At 46.4% G+C, this 14,242-nt stretch overlaps 2 protein-coding genes across 2 annotated transcripts; both read left to right on the forward strand.

The window, feature by feature from the left end:
• Positions 1 to 5,158: 5,158 nt before the first annotated feature.
• Positions 5,159 to 5,500, forward strand: KRTAP17-1 (keratin associated protein 17-1; the record flags this gene model as incomplete). The annotated part of the gene is made up of 1 exon (XM_080680272.1): positions 5,159 to 5,500. One exon carries the CDS (start codon positions 5,159 to 5,161, stop codon positions 5,498 to 5,500), a length of 342 nt encoding a protein of 113 aa, XP_080536398.1.
• Positions 5,501 to 11,481: 5,981 nt separating this feature from the next.
• Positions 11,482 to 12,987, forward strand: KRTAP16-1 (keratin associated protein 16-1; the record flags this gene model as incomplete). The annotated part of the gene is made up of 1 exon (XM_080680237.1): positions 11,482 to 12,987. The coding sequence occupies one exon, from the start codon at positions 11,482 to 11,484 to the stop codon at positions 12,985 to 12,987; it is 1,506 nt and encodes a 501-aa protein (XP_080536363.1).
• Between the last annotated feature and the right edge of the window lie 1,255 nt (positions 12,988 to 14,242).

Here is a 14,242-nt window from a genome sequence, read left to right on the forward strand (position 1 = left end):
AAAAAATATGTTAAAAAAGAAGAAAATTCTATGCATAAAAATATCATAGACACAATTAGAAAGAAATGCTACCCTGGCACAAACTTTGCAACATGTGTAAGTGTCACAAAGGAAAGTTAGTATGTGTAGCATGAAATAAGCACTTATAAATAAATCAGGAAAGATGAATAATCTAAGAGAAAAATTGGCATGAATAGATAATTCCCAAAAGAAGAAATAAAAATGGACTATGAAATAAATGCACTAATAATGAAATAAGTACAAATAAATACTACAAAGAGATTTCATGATTGGACTATGAATCTTGACAAATCTCTTGAGAAAGAAACAAGTCAGACAGAAAAAGTTAAGAACCACCTGATTTTACTCCTATGTGGGATATAAAGCTGAAAGGTAATGAATGAATAAGCAAGAAAAGCAAACAGAAACTCATAGACACAGATAACGTATGGTGGCTACTGGAGGGAAGGAGGTGGGTATTAAAGGGCAAAGAGGGTCAAATATGGTGATGGAAGATGAAAGAAGAGTCTACTTTGGGTGACAGGTACACTATGCATACACAGATCCCGTAACATAGAAATGTACACTTGAAACCTATATAGGGTGTCCCAAAAAACTGTATACACACACTTTGAATAATTATAAAGGCAGTTTATTAAAATACATTTCATTTTCAAAATTGAGCTATTAAAAAAAAGAAAATCGAGCTATCACCTGTTAACGTGTGTATACATTTTTGGTGGACACCTGACATAATCTTATTAACCAATATCACTCCAATAAAATTAATTAAAGAGAAAAACACTGGTATTGGTGAAGGCACTGGGAAATGGGTGCAAATGGGGAGAATTTTTCTGGAGGATAATTTTAAAATATTTATTCATAGATTTAAAATTATTAACACACTGAAGATTCAGTAATCACATTTCTAGGAATTTATTTTAGGGAGATAAGAAAGATGCATAAAAGTTTGCATTTAAGGAAGTTCACCTCAGTGTATTGCTTTTAATATTGGGAAACTGGAAACAACTTAGATATCCAACAAGGGGGCAGGTTTATATCAACATAAAAATATAAATGCCCAAATGTTTATAATATTTAATAATCAACACATTTATGAGCGTTTTCTCAGGGTAAGTACAATATTCAGTGCATAAATCAATTTACACAGCATGATTCCAATTTTGTAAAACTATGTGTCAGAATGAGACCTTAAAATAGTCACTGCTCTTACCTTTCTTTTGCCAGTTCTTTCACTGCTGCTCGTTCCTCATGACTTGGGCATCAGTGGGGTCTTTGTAATAGTCACCGCCGCCAGGGTAGGGTAATTCCTGTGGAAATGCAGAGAGAATGATTCAAGTCAATGCTTAGCTTATGCAATTCCAATTAGGCTTTTGTGGTGGAGGAAACTGACAGAGGAGACCTTGGGCCTCCTAGATGGGGTGGCGGAAGGATGCAGCATCTGTGGAGAGCAGGGAGAACTCAGATATCCCAGCTGGTGCCATCAGAGGGAGGATGGTGGTCGGGAATGAGACAGGACCATGCACATTTTAGTGGATGCCCACCATGAACCAGTGGCCACTCTCTTTTATGCTATGATACTATCCAAGCCCCCCAAACTCAGATACCATGCATATTCATATCAATATTTTATGCAAATATTTTGGAAAAACACTAAAAAGGAAACAAGAAAATTAGGAGTAAACATCATTTTTGTGGGGTTATAGATGATTTTTATTTTCTCATATTTAATCATTTTGTTTTTTTCAGAAATTCCACAGTAAACAGATAATGAAATTTATAATGTAAATATTATAATAATAATTAGCATTAAAATACAGCATCAAAGGCTAATGTCATCCTGAAAACTATATATTTTTATTGATTTCAGAGATGAAGGGAGAGGGAGAGAGAGAAACATCAATGATGAGAGAGAATCATTGATCGGCTGCCTCCTGCACACCCCACAACCTGGGCATGTGCCCTGACTGGGAATCAAACCGTGACACCCTGGTTCATAGGTCGACGCTCAACCACTGAGCCACGTCAACTGGGCCTGAAAACAATATTTTTAACTCATAATACAGGCAAATACTTTTCCTTCTATTTCATAAAGGATTCCTATCCATCAAAGAAAAAGATCAACAACCCAATAGAAAAATGGACAATAGAAAAGATGATCCACAGAAAAGGGAGCATAAATAGCATTTAAGCATATGAAATATTGTTTAATTTTATTCGAAATAACAGAAATGCAAATTAAAACTATTGCAAGATCCTATCTTTTTCCTATCAGATTGTCAAGGTCCAACTCTGATAACACTGCAGGTAAAGCATGAAGAGACAGTACTCTCGCACTTGCCGAGGGGTCCGTAAACTGGTACAACCTTTATGAAGGGTGACCTGGCAACGTCCATAAAAATTACAAATACAAAAACTCATTGACTCAGCAATTTCTATCCCAAGAGTTGATGGGAGGGATATATAAAGACACGCTAAGTTATATAATAGTAAATATTTAAAATAACAAAGTTTATAATAGCACAATATTGGAAATTAGAAACAAATGTCTTTCAATAGAGAATTGGTTAAATAAATGATTGGCACAATAGAATACTATAAAAAACTTTATGTATGCATATGGAATGATTAAGATAATCTTGTTAAGAGGGAAAAAAGAGTTAAGAACAGGGTGTATATTATGCTACCATTTGTGTAATGAACTATGTATAAAAATATGTCTTATATGTACAACTATCTCTTTTTGTATATAAATAATAGCTAATATTTATCAAGCAATATGTGGCCAATCACTGTTCTAAGGTTCGAAGTGCTGTATTTGCATATACAATAACCCATCTCACCTTCACAGCAGCTCTATGAGATTGGTGCTATTATTATCACAATTTCCACATTCTAGATGAGTGAGTTGAGGTGCAGGAGTTAGTGAGGGAGGGTGGGTGAGAGGCAGGCCTGGCAGGACACAGGAAGAGAAGGACGACCGTTCAATGCATTCCTTTTGCACGTTGACCATGTGACTGCATCGCCTATTATTAAAAAAGAATGAAAAGAATGCATCTGCTGTGACTGTCGCTGTGTTACTTACCCAGAGGTGTGCATCTGTGGGAGTGGAGTGGGGGAGGAACACTGGACAGAGAAACAGCCTTCGTGGTCAAGTCTATCACAAATGTGTCCTGCCTGGGCCCTGCTATCATCTTTTGTATAGAAAAGTGCTTGCGGGTGATGGTCATGGCGGCATTAAGTTATATCAGTGTTTCCTCACCTGTCGATAATCTGAAACTTTCAAATATATAGCTTCGCAAGCTCCCATAAGCACATGTTCTGATTTAACAGAACTGGGTGCAGGTTGACATCTGTATTTTTCAGAAGTCCCCACCCTTGCCTAGGCAATTCTGATTGTAAAACCTGGTTTAGAAACCCTGGAACACGTGATCTTTTGGGGTTCCTCCCAGTCCTAACACTCCACATCCCATGAAGTACTGAGGGTCGCATCAGATCCAAGTAGCCCATCCTTTCTCGCTGTCTCCATTCCCCTCACCTCCTGGTTTTCAGTACTTCTAGCCCTTTCTAGGAGCTGCCTTACCTCCAGGCTCATCTTTAAAAAGGAAAGGAAATTGAAAAGGGGGGACTGTGTCCCTTGGTTCAGATCTCCACACCCACCACCGCACTCCATCCCCACCTTCCACTCCAGGTGCTGCCTTCCATTGATTCCAGAGTTGCTATTATCATTCCAAGAGGATGACAAGGTACCGAAGCCCAAACAGAGACAGGAAATTTGACCCATCGCAGAGTTTACACAGGGACCTGCCTCTCCTATGGATTCTAGTCTTCCTATGGCATTTTAGTCACCCATGGCACTCTGGGTATTTGGTATGCTTATCTCTCATTCTGACAGATGGTCTTTAAAAAGGGCACAACATTCCCATTTTAATGTGGTGTTTTGGATGTTCAATGATCTCCTCTTTTCCTCCCTTCCTCCCTCCTTCCCTTCCTTCCGTGCTCCCTTCCTTCCTTCCCTCCCTCCTTCCCTTTCTCCCTCCCTTCCTTCTCCTCCATCTCCTCTTCCTTCATCTCCTTCTCCTCCTCCATCTCCTTCTTTTCCATCTCTTCCTCCTCCTCATCTCCTTTTTTCCAGTTCTCCCTTCTCCTCCTCCATCTTCTCCAGCTCCTTCTTCTGCGTCTCTTCTTCCTCCTTTTCCTCCTCCTCTTTTTCCTCTTCCTCCACCTCCTCCTTCCTCTTCCTCCATCTCCTCCTCCTTTTCCTCCTTCATCTCTTCCTCCACCTCCTCCTCTTCCTTTTTCGCCTCCTCCCTCCCTCCCTCTCCTCCTCCTCCCCGCTCTCCTCCTCCTCTTCCTACCAAGGGAAGGCCCAGGCCGGGGGTTGCAGGTTCTGCCCACTGCTCTTTCAGCCCATTTAGACAGAAGGGTGAGTGTTGAGTTCATCGCACAGCCCAGAGAAACATGGTTCCCCTGCCTGTGCAGTTTTATGATGAGTCTCTCTCCGTTTCACAGGGCAGTTATTACTCATGATTGATGGTCACTGATGAGGCCCAAACAAACGTGCGGCACACTCCACATACCACACACACACACACACACACACAAATATTTGCCTTGCTCGCACAGGATGAAGATGCCATTTCCAGCAGGGACGAGCCACATGGCCAGACCTCCTCAGCGGCCTCTGAGCTGCTTTTACGATTTTCTTCTTCCGGGATTAGCATCCATGGCAAAGAGGTTGGCTGCCCACTTGCCATAGAAGGCATGGAAGAGGAACCTTCTGCCAAAGCCAGATCGGGGGGGCTTCCCCTTCCTGCCTCCAGCCTGGCTAATGATGGCTGGTCCCAGTTTGGCCATGATGACAGGTCTTTCCGAAGGTGTATTTTTACCCTCTGGACAAATAGCAGTTGGGAGGAGTGGGGCCTTTTTATGAGTTGAGGTACTCCGGGCTGGAAAATAAACAGGCAGCTAATGAGACCTTCTTCTGGACACGGGCATAAATAATAACAAAGAAAACATCTGGCCCGTGGGCCAACACCCTGGCGGAGGGGATATAAAAGCTGCTGTCCAGCTGGTGACGGTCAGAGCTGGGGAACTCTGGCTGCGGTCCTGACCTGCGCCCTGACCAGCGGGGATCATGGGGTGCTGCCCGGGGGACTGCTTCACCTGCTGCGGTGAGGAGCAGGACTGCTGCGAGATGTGCTGCTGCCAGCCCGGCTGCTGCGGCTGCTGCGGGTCCTGCTGCGGCTGCGGGGGCTCGGGCTGCGGAGGCGGCTGCTGCGGGTCCTCCTGCTGCGGTGGATCTGGCTGCTGCGGGGGCGGCGGATCTGGCTGCGGTGGATCTGGCTGCGGGGGCGGATCTGGCTGCGGGGGCGGCTGCTGCGGGTCCAGCTGCTGCGGGTCCAGCTGCTGCGGCTCCTCGGGGGGCTGCTGCGGCCCTGTTTGCTGCCAGCCCACGCCCGTCTGCGACACGAAATGAAGAGCTCCCCGTGCCCCCTCCATGGAGACAGCCCCACGGAACGTGTCCACCCATCTGCTCCGGCTGAGACCCCTCGTCTCCAGGACCTTCCAGGACAGTGTCCTGCCTCCCGTGGCATTGATAGAGGAGGCTTGTTGATCTGGCGCCCGCCCTGGGGTTTCAAGGCCCTGAAAACTAGTGCCACGTGCTGATGAGGAATTGAAACTGGTTGCCACGCAACGTGATCCCCGAAGCTGAAAGGGGGCATCCCCACGGCTGGCTTGACTCTCACGAAGTTACATGGTCACGAGGAGGCATCCTCTCATTCAAGGTGTCTCTGGGACTGACCCCTCCTCGTCAGCATTCGGAGGCTTTTGAGACGCACAGATTCCTCTCTGTCAACTTCTTAATAAATTCGAGCACGCTGGCGTAACCACATTAGTTCTGCCGCCTCTTCCTTCGCCCCCTCTTGGGCACTGGGCCAGAGAAATGTACTCTGGCGTCCCCAACAGGCCTTCTGACAAGCAGTTTGTGGCTCACCTACATCAGAACCCCCAGGGGTAGTTAAGGGGAGATTCTGGAGCCCTCCCTGAGCCAGGCAGAATCAGCATTCGGAGGCGGGTGGCCTGGAACCCTGTGTTTCTAACAAGGACCCCAGGTATTCTTAGGGACTGAGGTCTGGAAACCACACATGGAGGTTGAAGTTCTACGAGCTACATGAGATTCACTTGGGGAGGCTTTTAAACCTACAGATCCTTGGGCTTTGCTGCTAGAGGCTTTATCCATTAGCCCTAGGGTGGAGGCCCTTGGAGCTGCATTTTTATTTTTAAAAATATATTTTTATTGATTTCAGAGAGGAAGGGAAAGGGAGAGAGAGATAGAAACATCAATGATGAGAGAGAATTGATTGGCTGCCTCCTGCACCCCCCTACCGGGGACTGAGCCCGCAACCCAGGTATGTGTCCTGACCTGACATTGAGCTGTGACCTCCTGATGCACTGAGCCACGCCAGCTGGCTGGGGCCTGCATGTTTAAAAACTCCCAGGTAAATGCTGATGCTGGCCAAGTTTAATCTTGAGCGAGGTGCCTGGCTGCCTCCTGCATTGTAGTTCTCCCAGAATGGTTCTGCCGGAGGCTTCAGGTTTGGTTAGAACTTTCTAGCAAAGTCGGGGGAGAAGGCTTGATAAGACAAGCTTGGTTCTAAATGGAAGGGATTCCTGTAGCCAAATTTTGACAACACACAGTTTCTAAGCATGTTCTGGAAGTTCAGGTCCTTCCTCCAGCCTCATGCTTTGGCAAAGTCTCCCTTTTCTGGATTAGGTTTTCGTGTCCAGCTGTGTGTGGGTTCGGCTGGAAGGTTAAAATTCAAGAAGGAGTTGATTCAACCTCTTGCTGAATACGACCTTGAGTTGCTACATGTGGGATAAAATTGACTCTGCTCTTGCCTTGGGAGAACAGTATTTATTTTTATTCCTCCAAAGCAATGCTTTATTCAATAAACAAAAATATTTTTCTGATTATAAGTATAGCAATAATTCCTAAAAATATGAAAAAATATAGAAAAATATAAAGAAGACATACTAGCCACTCAAATTCTCACCACTCAGGCTTTATTACTAATATGTATCTTTCCAGGCTCCTTCCTAAGCATTTTTACAAATAAAACTAGGATTATGCTGCTTTTGCTTTTTTGCCTTTAAATTTTTTTGTTTCATTTTTTATAAGCTAACTCGGAGATATAATTTACATGTAATAAATCACTCCCATTTTAGTGTAGTTTGATGAGATTTTGTCAATCCTATATAATAAAGAGGTAATATGCAAATTGACTCTCACTCCATCACGCTGTCACAAGATGGCTGCGCACACAGCAGAGGCGGGGTTCCCGTAATGAGCTGTAAGGAGTGGTCAGCAGGGACCTGAGGCTGCGTGGCGCCAGGTCGGGGCGGGGGACCTGAGGCTGTGCCCCCCACCTGGTGGGGCTTGATGGGGGACCTGAGGCCGCGCTCCCACCCCGAGCCAGGGGACCCAAGGCCACGCCCCTAGCCCAGGCACCAGGCTGGGGGACCTGAGGCTGCGCCCCCCACCTAGTGGGGCTTGATGGGGGCCCCAAGGCTGTGCCCCACACCTGGCAGGCTTGACAGGGGACCTGAGGTTGTGTCCCCCGCCCGGCAGGGCTTGATGGAGGTGGAGCTGGCTGGGTCTGGATCTCTCCCAATGGGGGTGGGGCCAGCTGGGTCTGGGTCTCACACGATTTTGAGGTGCACACGGGTGGGCAGGGACTTGACTCTGGGTCCCACAGCATGCCCCAGACTCTGACAGGAGGAAGATTTTCATATATATTTTACTAATTTTCTTTCATCTCTGACACTTCTATTATAGAGAAAGGGCAAATAGCAATATTAAAATATTTCCTCTAATTAATTCCCTTTTAATGTGCACAAATTTCATGCACCGGGCCACTAGTTGTATATATTTAACCATTACTGCACTCAAGATCTAGAATTTTCTATCACCTCTCAAATTCCCCAGTGTCTTTTTGCAGGTAGTGTCCCCTCGACCTGACCCCAATCTCAAACAACCATTGATCTGCTTTATGTCACTATAAATTTCACCATTTCTAGAATTTCATATAAATAAAATCATATATTGTGAACTTTTACACTTAGAATATCATTTTTAAATATTCATTCATGTTGCTGTAGCTATCAATAGTTCATTCCTTTTTATTGAGTAAACTACATTGTATGAATAAACTACATTAAAATATTCATCTACTGATGGACATTTGGGTTGTCTACAGTTCTTTGCTATTATGAATAAAGCTATTATGAATATTCATGTACAAATTTTTGTGTGGACATATATTTTCATTTATTTAGGATAAATTCCTAGGTGTTGGATTGCTGGACAAATGGTAAGTGAATGTTTTACGTTATAAAAACCTACCCACCTGTGTTGCAAAGTGGTTGTACCATTTTGTATATCTGGGAGTTCCAGTTGCTCCATGTTCTTGCTAACACTTAATACTGTCAGTCTTTTAATGTTCTAGCAAGTATCTAATGATAGTTCCTTGTGTTTTCATTTTTTGGGGTTTGCATTAAAAATCCCAGTAGTATTTGCAGTATCTTGCTTTGGGAGAGAATTTGAGATATGACTCTGCCCTGATTCAGTTTTAGACTCTACTATTTAGCTCATTGTTTGCTCTGCCTGAAATTGGCCTCTTAAATACTGGCTCTCTAACTCCTAGGACAAAGCCACAGTCAGAGCAGAAGCATGCGAAAGGGACATAGTTGCCAAGGGGTCAACTGGTCTACATTGAGCAATTGTGATTAAGAGCAGCTCATTCTTTCATTGCTCATGACCATGGCCTCATGGAAGCATGAGTGGAAGGTAGTAATTTATTTGAATTATTGACAGAGAATTGCTCCTCTTAGTTGTCCAGGGAGGTCCTCATTCATTCATTCAACAAATATTAATAGTGAACTGCCTATGTATCAAACACTGCTCTGGGTGCTGGGTTTACATCAGGGAATAAACAAAATTCTTATCCTCCTAGTGCTTATATGGCATCAAGGGAGCCAAGAGCTACAAAAGAAAATAAAGTAGAAATGGGCTAGATAGTTAAAAGAGCAGCTTATTCCACTTAGCAGGGAAGGATTCTTGGAGGAGATGACGTTATAGCATAATGAATGATGCTATGCAAGTTTTTCAGCTGAGAGCCTTTACGAGGGATTTTTGGGGGAGGGGCATCTCCATCTGGAATTTTATTGCTGGTTTAGTGAGGAAGAGAAGGTGGATGGAGAGAAGAACTGGAAATGTGGAAATCAGGGTCTTGGGGTCTTCTCCTTGCCTTATCCACTGCAAAGCTTTCTAAAATTTTTTTCCTCTATTGCTGAGATCCACATCTCAAAGAATGGCACTCCCTATTCCTAATCTTTCATTTTCAACCAGTAAGTCCTGTAGATTCTGCTTCTTTAAAAAATCTTATATCACTCCAGTCCCAAGGCACTGGCTAGTTCACCATGAAGCTTTTGGGTAATTGCCCCAGACCCCTAATGGTCGGTCCACTTGCAGACTCACCCTTCTTCTTCAATCCCTTCTCCACAGCCAGAGAGATATTTCCAAAGGGCAGACCTGGCCAAGTGACTCCCCTGCTTAAAACCTACCGGTGTCAGTATAAAATCCAACTTATTACCATGGTTCATAGGTTTTTCATGATTGAGTGGCTAGTAACCCCTCTAGACCCATCACTACCCTTTCCTGTCCCCTTGCACTTTTCATCTCAGCTATGGAACCATTTGCTGCTCCCCAAATGTATCATGCTCTCTTAGGAAGCCTTCCCTAACTTCCTCAAAACCACACTGCTGTTTCTCCTGAGTGCCCACAGAGCACCCGTGCATCCAGGTGTTGTAGCACTTGTACATATACTGTACCATAATTGCTTATGGAAGTATCTGTTTTTCTTCTAAACTTGAGCTCCTTATGGAATTGCAACTCATTCATTCTGTATCATCACACAAAACCCAATGATGGCTGGGTTGGTTGGATGAATAAAATTGAAACTGGGCAAATGATTGCATAAATTAATGAAGAGAAGAATGGTGAATGAATGAAAAAATGGTTCAGCTTTACCAAAGCTGCCTTTTATATTGATGTTGAAAGCACATGGTGGAGGCAAGATGGGGCCTCAGGGAGCAGGGATATCAGTCCTTAGTATTTAGAAATTTAGGGTTTGTTTCCCACATCATGTCTCTCTCAAGTAGTAGTATTGACACAATGCTTTGAGAGAGCATTTGTGTTCTTGCTTTTGTTCATAATGTTTTTGTAAAAACAACAACAACAACAAAAACAAAAAACAAACACCTGTCCTTCTTCTTTACCCTTTGGGTCTTGGATGTATCTTTCTTTAAGGAGCTGTTAAAATCACCAAAGGACAGTAGAGTATACAGATGTCTTATTAGAAAGTTGTGCACCTGAAATTTATGTTATTAACCAATGTTATTACAATACATTTAATTTAAAAAAATCACCAAATGCAAGAAGAACTCTGGAGGTCTACTGGACGCTTGAGGTGGGGGTGAAGGAAGGAAAAAAGGAAACAGAAGCAGAATGGCTAGGCCAAGTGCCTTCCAGGGACAGGTAGAGCCAGCAGTCTGGGGCACAGAACAGGATGAAGGACAGCATGTGGGCAAAGCCTGTGACATGTAGCTTTGACAAAGTCTCCTGAGAAAGGTCTGTCCAGACAGGATGGTGAAGGGAAAGAAGAGCAGCTCTAGATTAGGAGGCAAACCGTGTGGGATCTTTAGCAAGTGACATACTTTTGGATTCCAATTCCCCCTTCCTGTTCCTCATCTGCAATGGAAGAAGAAGTTTCCATATCTCATTGGATTGCTGATGGTTTTAAATAAGATCACTGCTATAAAGTTCAGTCATTTGAGATCCATCCCCGATATCCCCTCTTCCACAGAGTTCGTCACTGGTCCTCTCACTAATCCCCATATGTCTGTTGTTAAGTTTATCATTGCATTGCAATGAGTTTGCCTGTACACTTGTCTGCCCACCAGAGAGTGATATCTATGAGAATGAGTGAGTAGGTCTTATGCATGGGCAACCCCTGTATCCAGCTCAGGGCCCAGTACAGAGGATAGAAGATGGATAAATGATAAATTCTTTTCTTCCCCTGTTCATGATGCTCAGAGATACCGATCATTGAAGGTGATGATGCTTATTCCAAGATGGCCTATAACTCCCAGGACTCCACATTTAGCAAGTCAATAAACAAACAGCTTCTTTATGGGTAGATAAACAACCTCAGGTCAACAAACCTTGGCCTAATAAGATGTTCTTCTGAAAAGTGGCCCAAACAGCAACGAGGAAAAGACGCAGGGGCTCAAAACATCATATGCTGGTGAAGGGGTATAAAAGAGAGGGCCCCAGGGAGCTGTGTCAGTCAGGCAGCCACCTCGCAGCACTCACCAGGGAACAGAGGCACCTCCATCATGTCTGGAAACTGCTGTTCTAGGAAATGCCCCTCTGTGCCAGCCATCTCTCTCTGCTCCACGGAGGTGAGCTGCAGAGGGCCCGTCTGCTTGCCCAGCTCCTGCCAGAGCCAGACGTGGCAACTGATGACCTGTCAAGATGGCTGTGGAGCATCCAGCTGTGGCCCACAATGCTGTCAGCCCTGCTGTTCCATGAGTAGCTGTGCCCAACCTGTGTGCTGTGAGGCCACCATGTGTGATCCTTCCTGTTCCGTGAGCAGCTGTGCCCAACCCGTGTGCTGCGAGGCCACCATGTGTGATCCCTGTTGTTCTGTGAGCAGCTGTGCCCAACCCGTGTGCTGCGAGGCCACCACATGTGAGCCCTGCTGTTCCGTGAGCAGCTGTGCCCAACCCGTGTGCTGCGAGGCCACCACATGTGAGCCCTCTTGCTCCGTAAGCAGTTGCTGCCAACCTGTGTGCTGCGAGGCTGCTTCCTGCCAAGCAGTCCTCTGTATGCCCACCCCCTGCCAGCCCATCGTCTGCAAGCCCAGCTGCTGCCAGCCAGTCGTTTGTGAGCCCAGCTGCTGTCCAGCTGTCTGCACTGTGCCTAGCTCTTGCCAACCAGTGGTCTGCGAACCTGCTTGCTGTCAGCCAGTGTGCCCCACGCCCAGCTGCTGCCCATCCGTCTGCTCTGTGGGCAATAGCTGCCAGGCTGCTTGCTGTGAGCCCAGTCCCTGTGAGCCATCCTGCTCCGGGCCCAGCATCTGCCAGCCAGCTCCCTGTGTGGCTCTGGTCTGTGAGCCTGTCTGCCTTCGCCCTGCCTGCTGTGTTCCGAGCCCTTGGGAACCGCCTTGTGTCTCTAGCACTTGCCAAGAGCCCTCGTGTTGTGTCTCCAGCATCTGCCAACCCATCTGCTCAGAGCCCAATCCCTGCTCACCCAGTGTCTGTGTGCCCCGTCCATGCCAACCTACTTGCTACATAGTCCAGCGCCGTCAGTCCATCTGCTGTGAGCCTATTTCCTGCCCATCTACTTCCTGCCAGCCTCCCTGCTGCCGCCCGGGGTCTTCTGCATCTGCCATCTGCCAACCAACTTGTCCTCGGACTTTCTACATACCCAGCTCCTGCAAACCATCTTGCACGACTTCGGTCCCCTACCGCCCCATCTACCGCTCACTCTACTCTGGACCCTTCACCTACAGGCAGCCGTATGTGACATCCATCTCCTACCGCCCTGCCTGCTACCGCCCTGCCTGCTACCGTCCTTGTTACTCCATCCTGCGCCGCCCGGCCTATATCACTTCAATCTCCTACCGCCCGGTGAGCTCCTGCCTGCCTTGTGCTACCTCCTGCACACGAGATTGCAAAAAGTCCACTTCCAGCCAACAGGATTGTGCTGACTCCACTCCCTGCAAGGCGGAAGTCTCAGAGGACAATCCCTGCCAGCCCACGGAGGCCAAAGCCACCAGCCCAACCACCCGTGAGGCCACAGCCAGCCAGCCTGCCGCCACCAAGCCTGCCAACCGCTGAACGGACCTCAGCCCACCAATTCCTGCAAAGCAAACCTCCGACTAGAGAGGAAGCTTAACTGCCCTCCCCGAAGCGCAGCACGACGTAGCTAGAATCTTTTTCTTTCTGCAGCATCACCCACTATCTGCTTATGTTTCAAGTAACTCTTCAGAAATGACAGTCCCCGAATGGCCCACATGAAGGCCTCCTGGGCACTGAGACAGGCACATTCTGCGTGCCTGTCTGCTGCTGTCATCGAGCTGTGCCACATCGTCCCAAGTCTCTTTCCTGGCTACGTTTCTTCCAGTCCTCCTGCCTGTGCTCCCCTGCTGTCTGTGCTCAGGCTCCTTGGGGGCCTCCCCAGTGAGAGAAGGGTATTTAACTGTCCAATAAACATGGCTAAGTTGAAGCAACATGCTGTTTTCACCTCTCTCTCGTTAATGCCATCACCTCATCAGCTGACTTGCCTCAGCTTTGAGAGCAGCTTCATTCATCCATTCATCCATCCGACAAGGTTTATTAGAGACTGTGAGGTGCCAGGGACTAGGTTAGGCTCTAGGAATGAGACGACAAAAGTCTCAGTCCCTGCTCTCAGAGGAGCTCACTCCAGAGGGGAGACAGATGGACAGAGAGACAATGAACTATACTTCACTGTGCTAAATGCTGGGATAGAGGCAAGCACGGGCACTGTGAACTCAGCAGGGTGTTAGGGGGAGCCAGGGGAGGATTCTCGGGGACTATGATACTGAAGCCTTGTCTTTCAGCACAAGTAGGAGCTGAGCAGTTAGAAACCAGGAAGGAAGGGTTTTCTAGGCAGAGGAAGCACACTCATGAATATGCCTGTGAGCACACTATTCACTAGGCGAGGCCTGGGCAAAGGTGTGCTGAGAGGAGTGGTGAGCTCTGAGGTCAGGTAAGCAGACCAGGAGCTGCTCCTATCAGGCCTTGTATGCTGGACAGAGGGACTTGGATACGGTGCCGGGCTGACATGAAGGCATCAAGAAGCTATATGCAGGGCAGTGACGTGAAGAGCATTGTTTTGGAATGTCCCTTTGGCCTTGGTGTTGAGAACTGCAATGAGGGGTACGCTCTTGGATATAGGGAGACTAGGGAGGAAGCCAGTGGCTTTGGGATCCCCAGTGGGATGAAAACAACTGTGTGTGTGTGTGTGTGTGTGTGGTGGCAGGGGTGTCATAATTACAATAGGAAAGGGTGTTTTGTGTAAGAGCTTTACTTATGTTCTCCTAGTCCTGTAAGACACATTCTTTGTAAAAAC

This window comes from Plecotus auritus, assembly GCF_963455305.1.
Source record: "Plecotus auritus genome assembly, chromosome: 7".
NCBI classification, from domain to species: Eukaryota; Metazoa; Chordata; class Mammalia; order Chiroptera; family Vespertilionidae; genus Plecotus; species Plecotus auritus.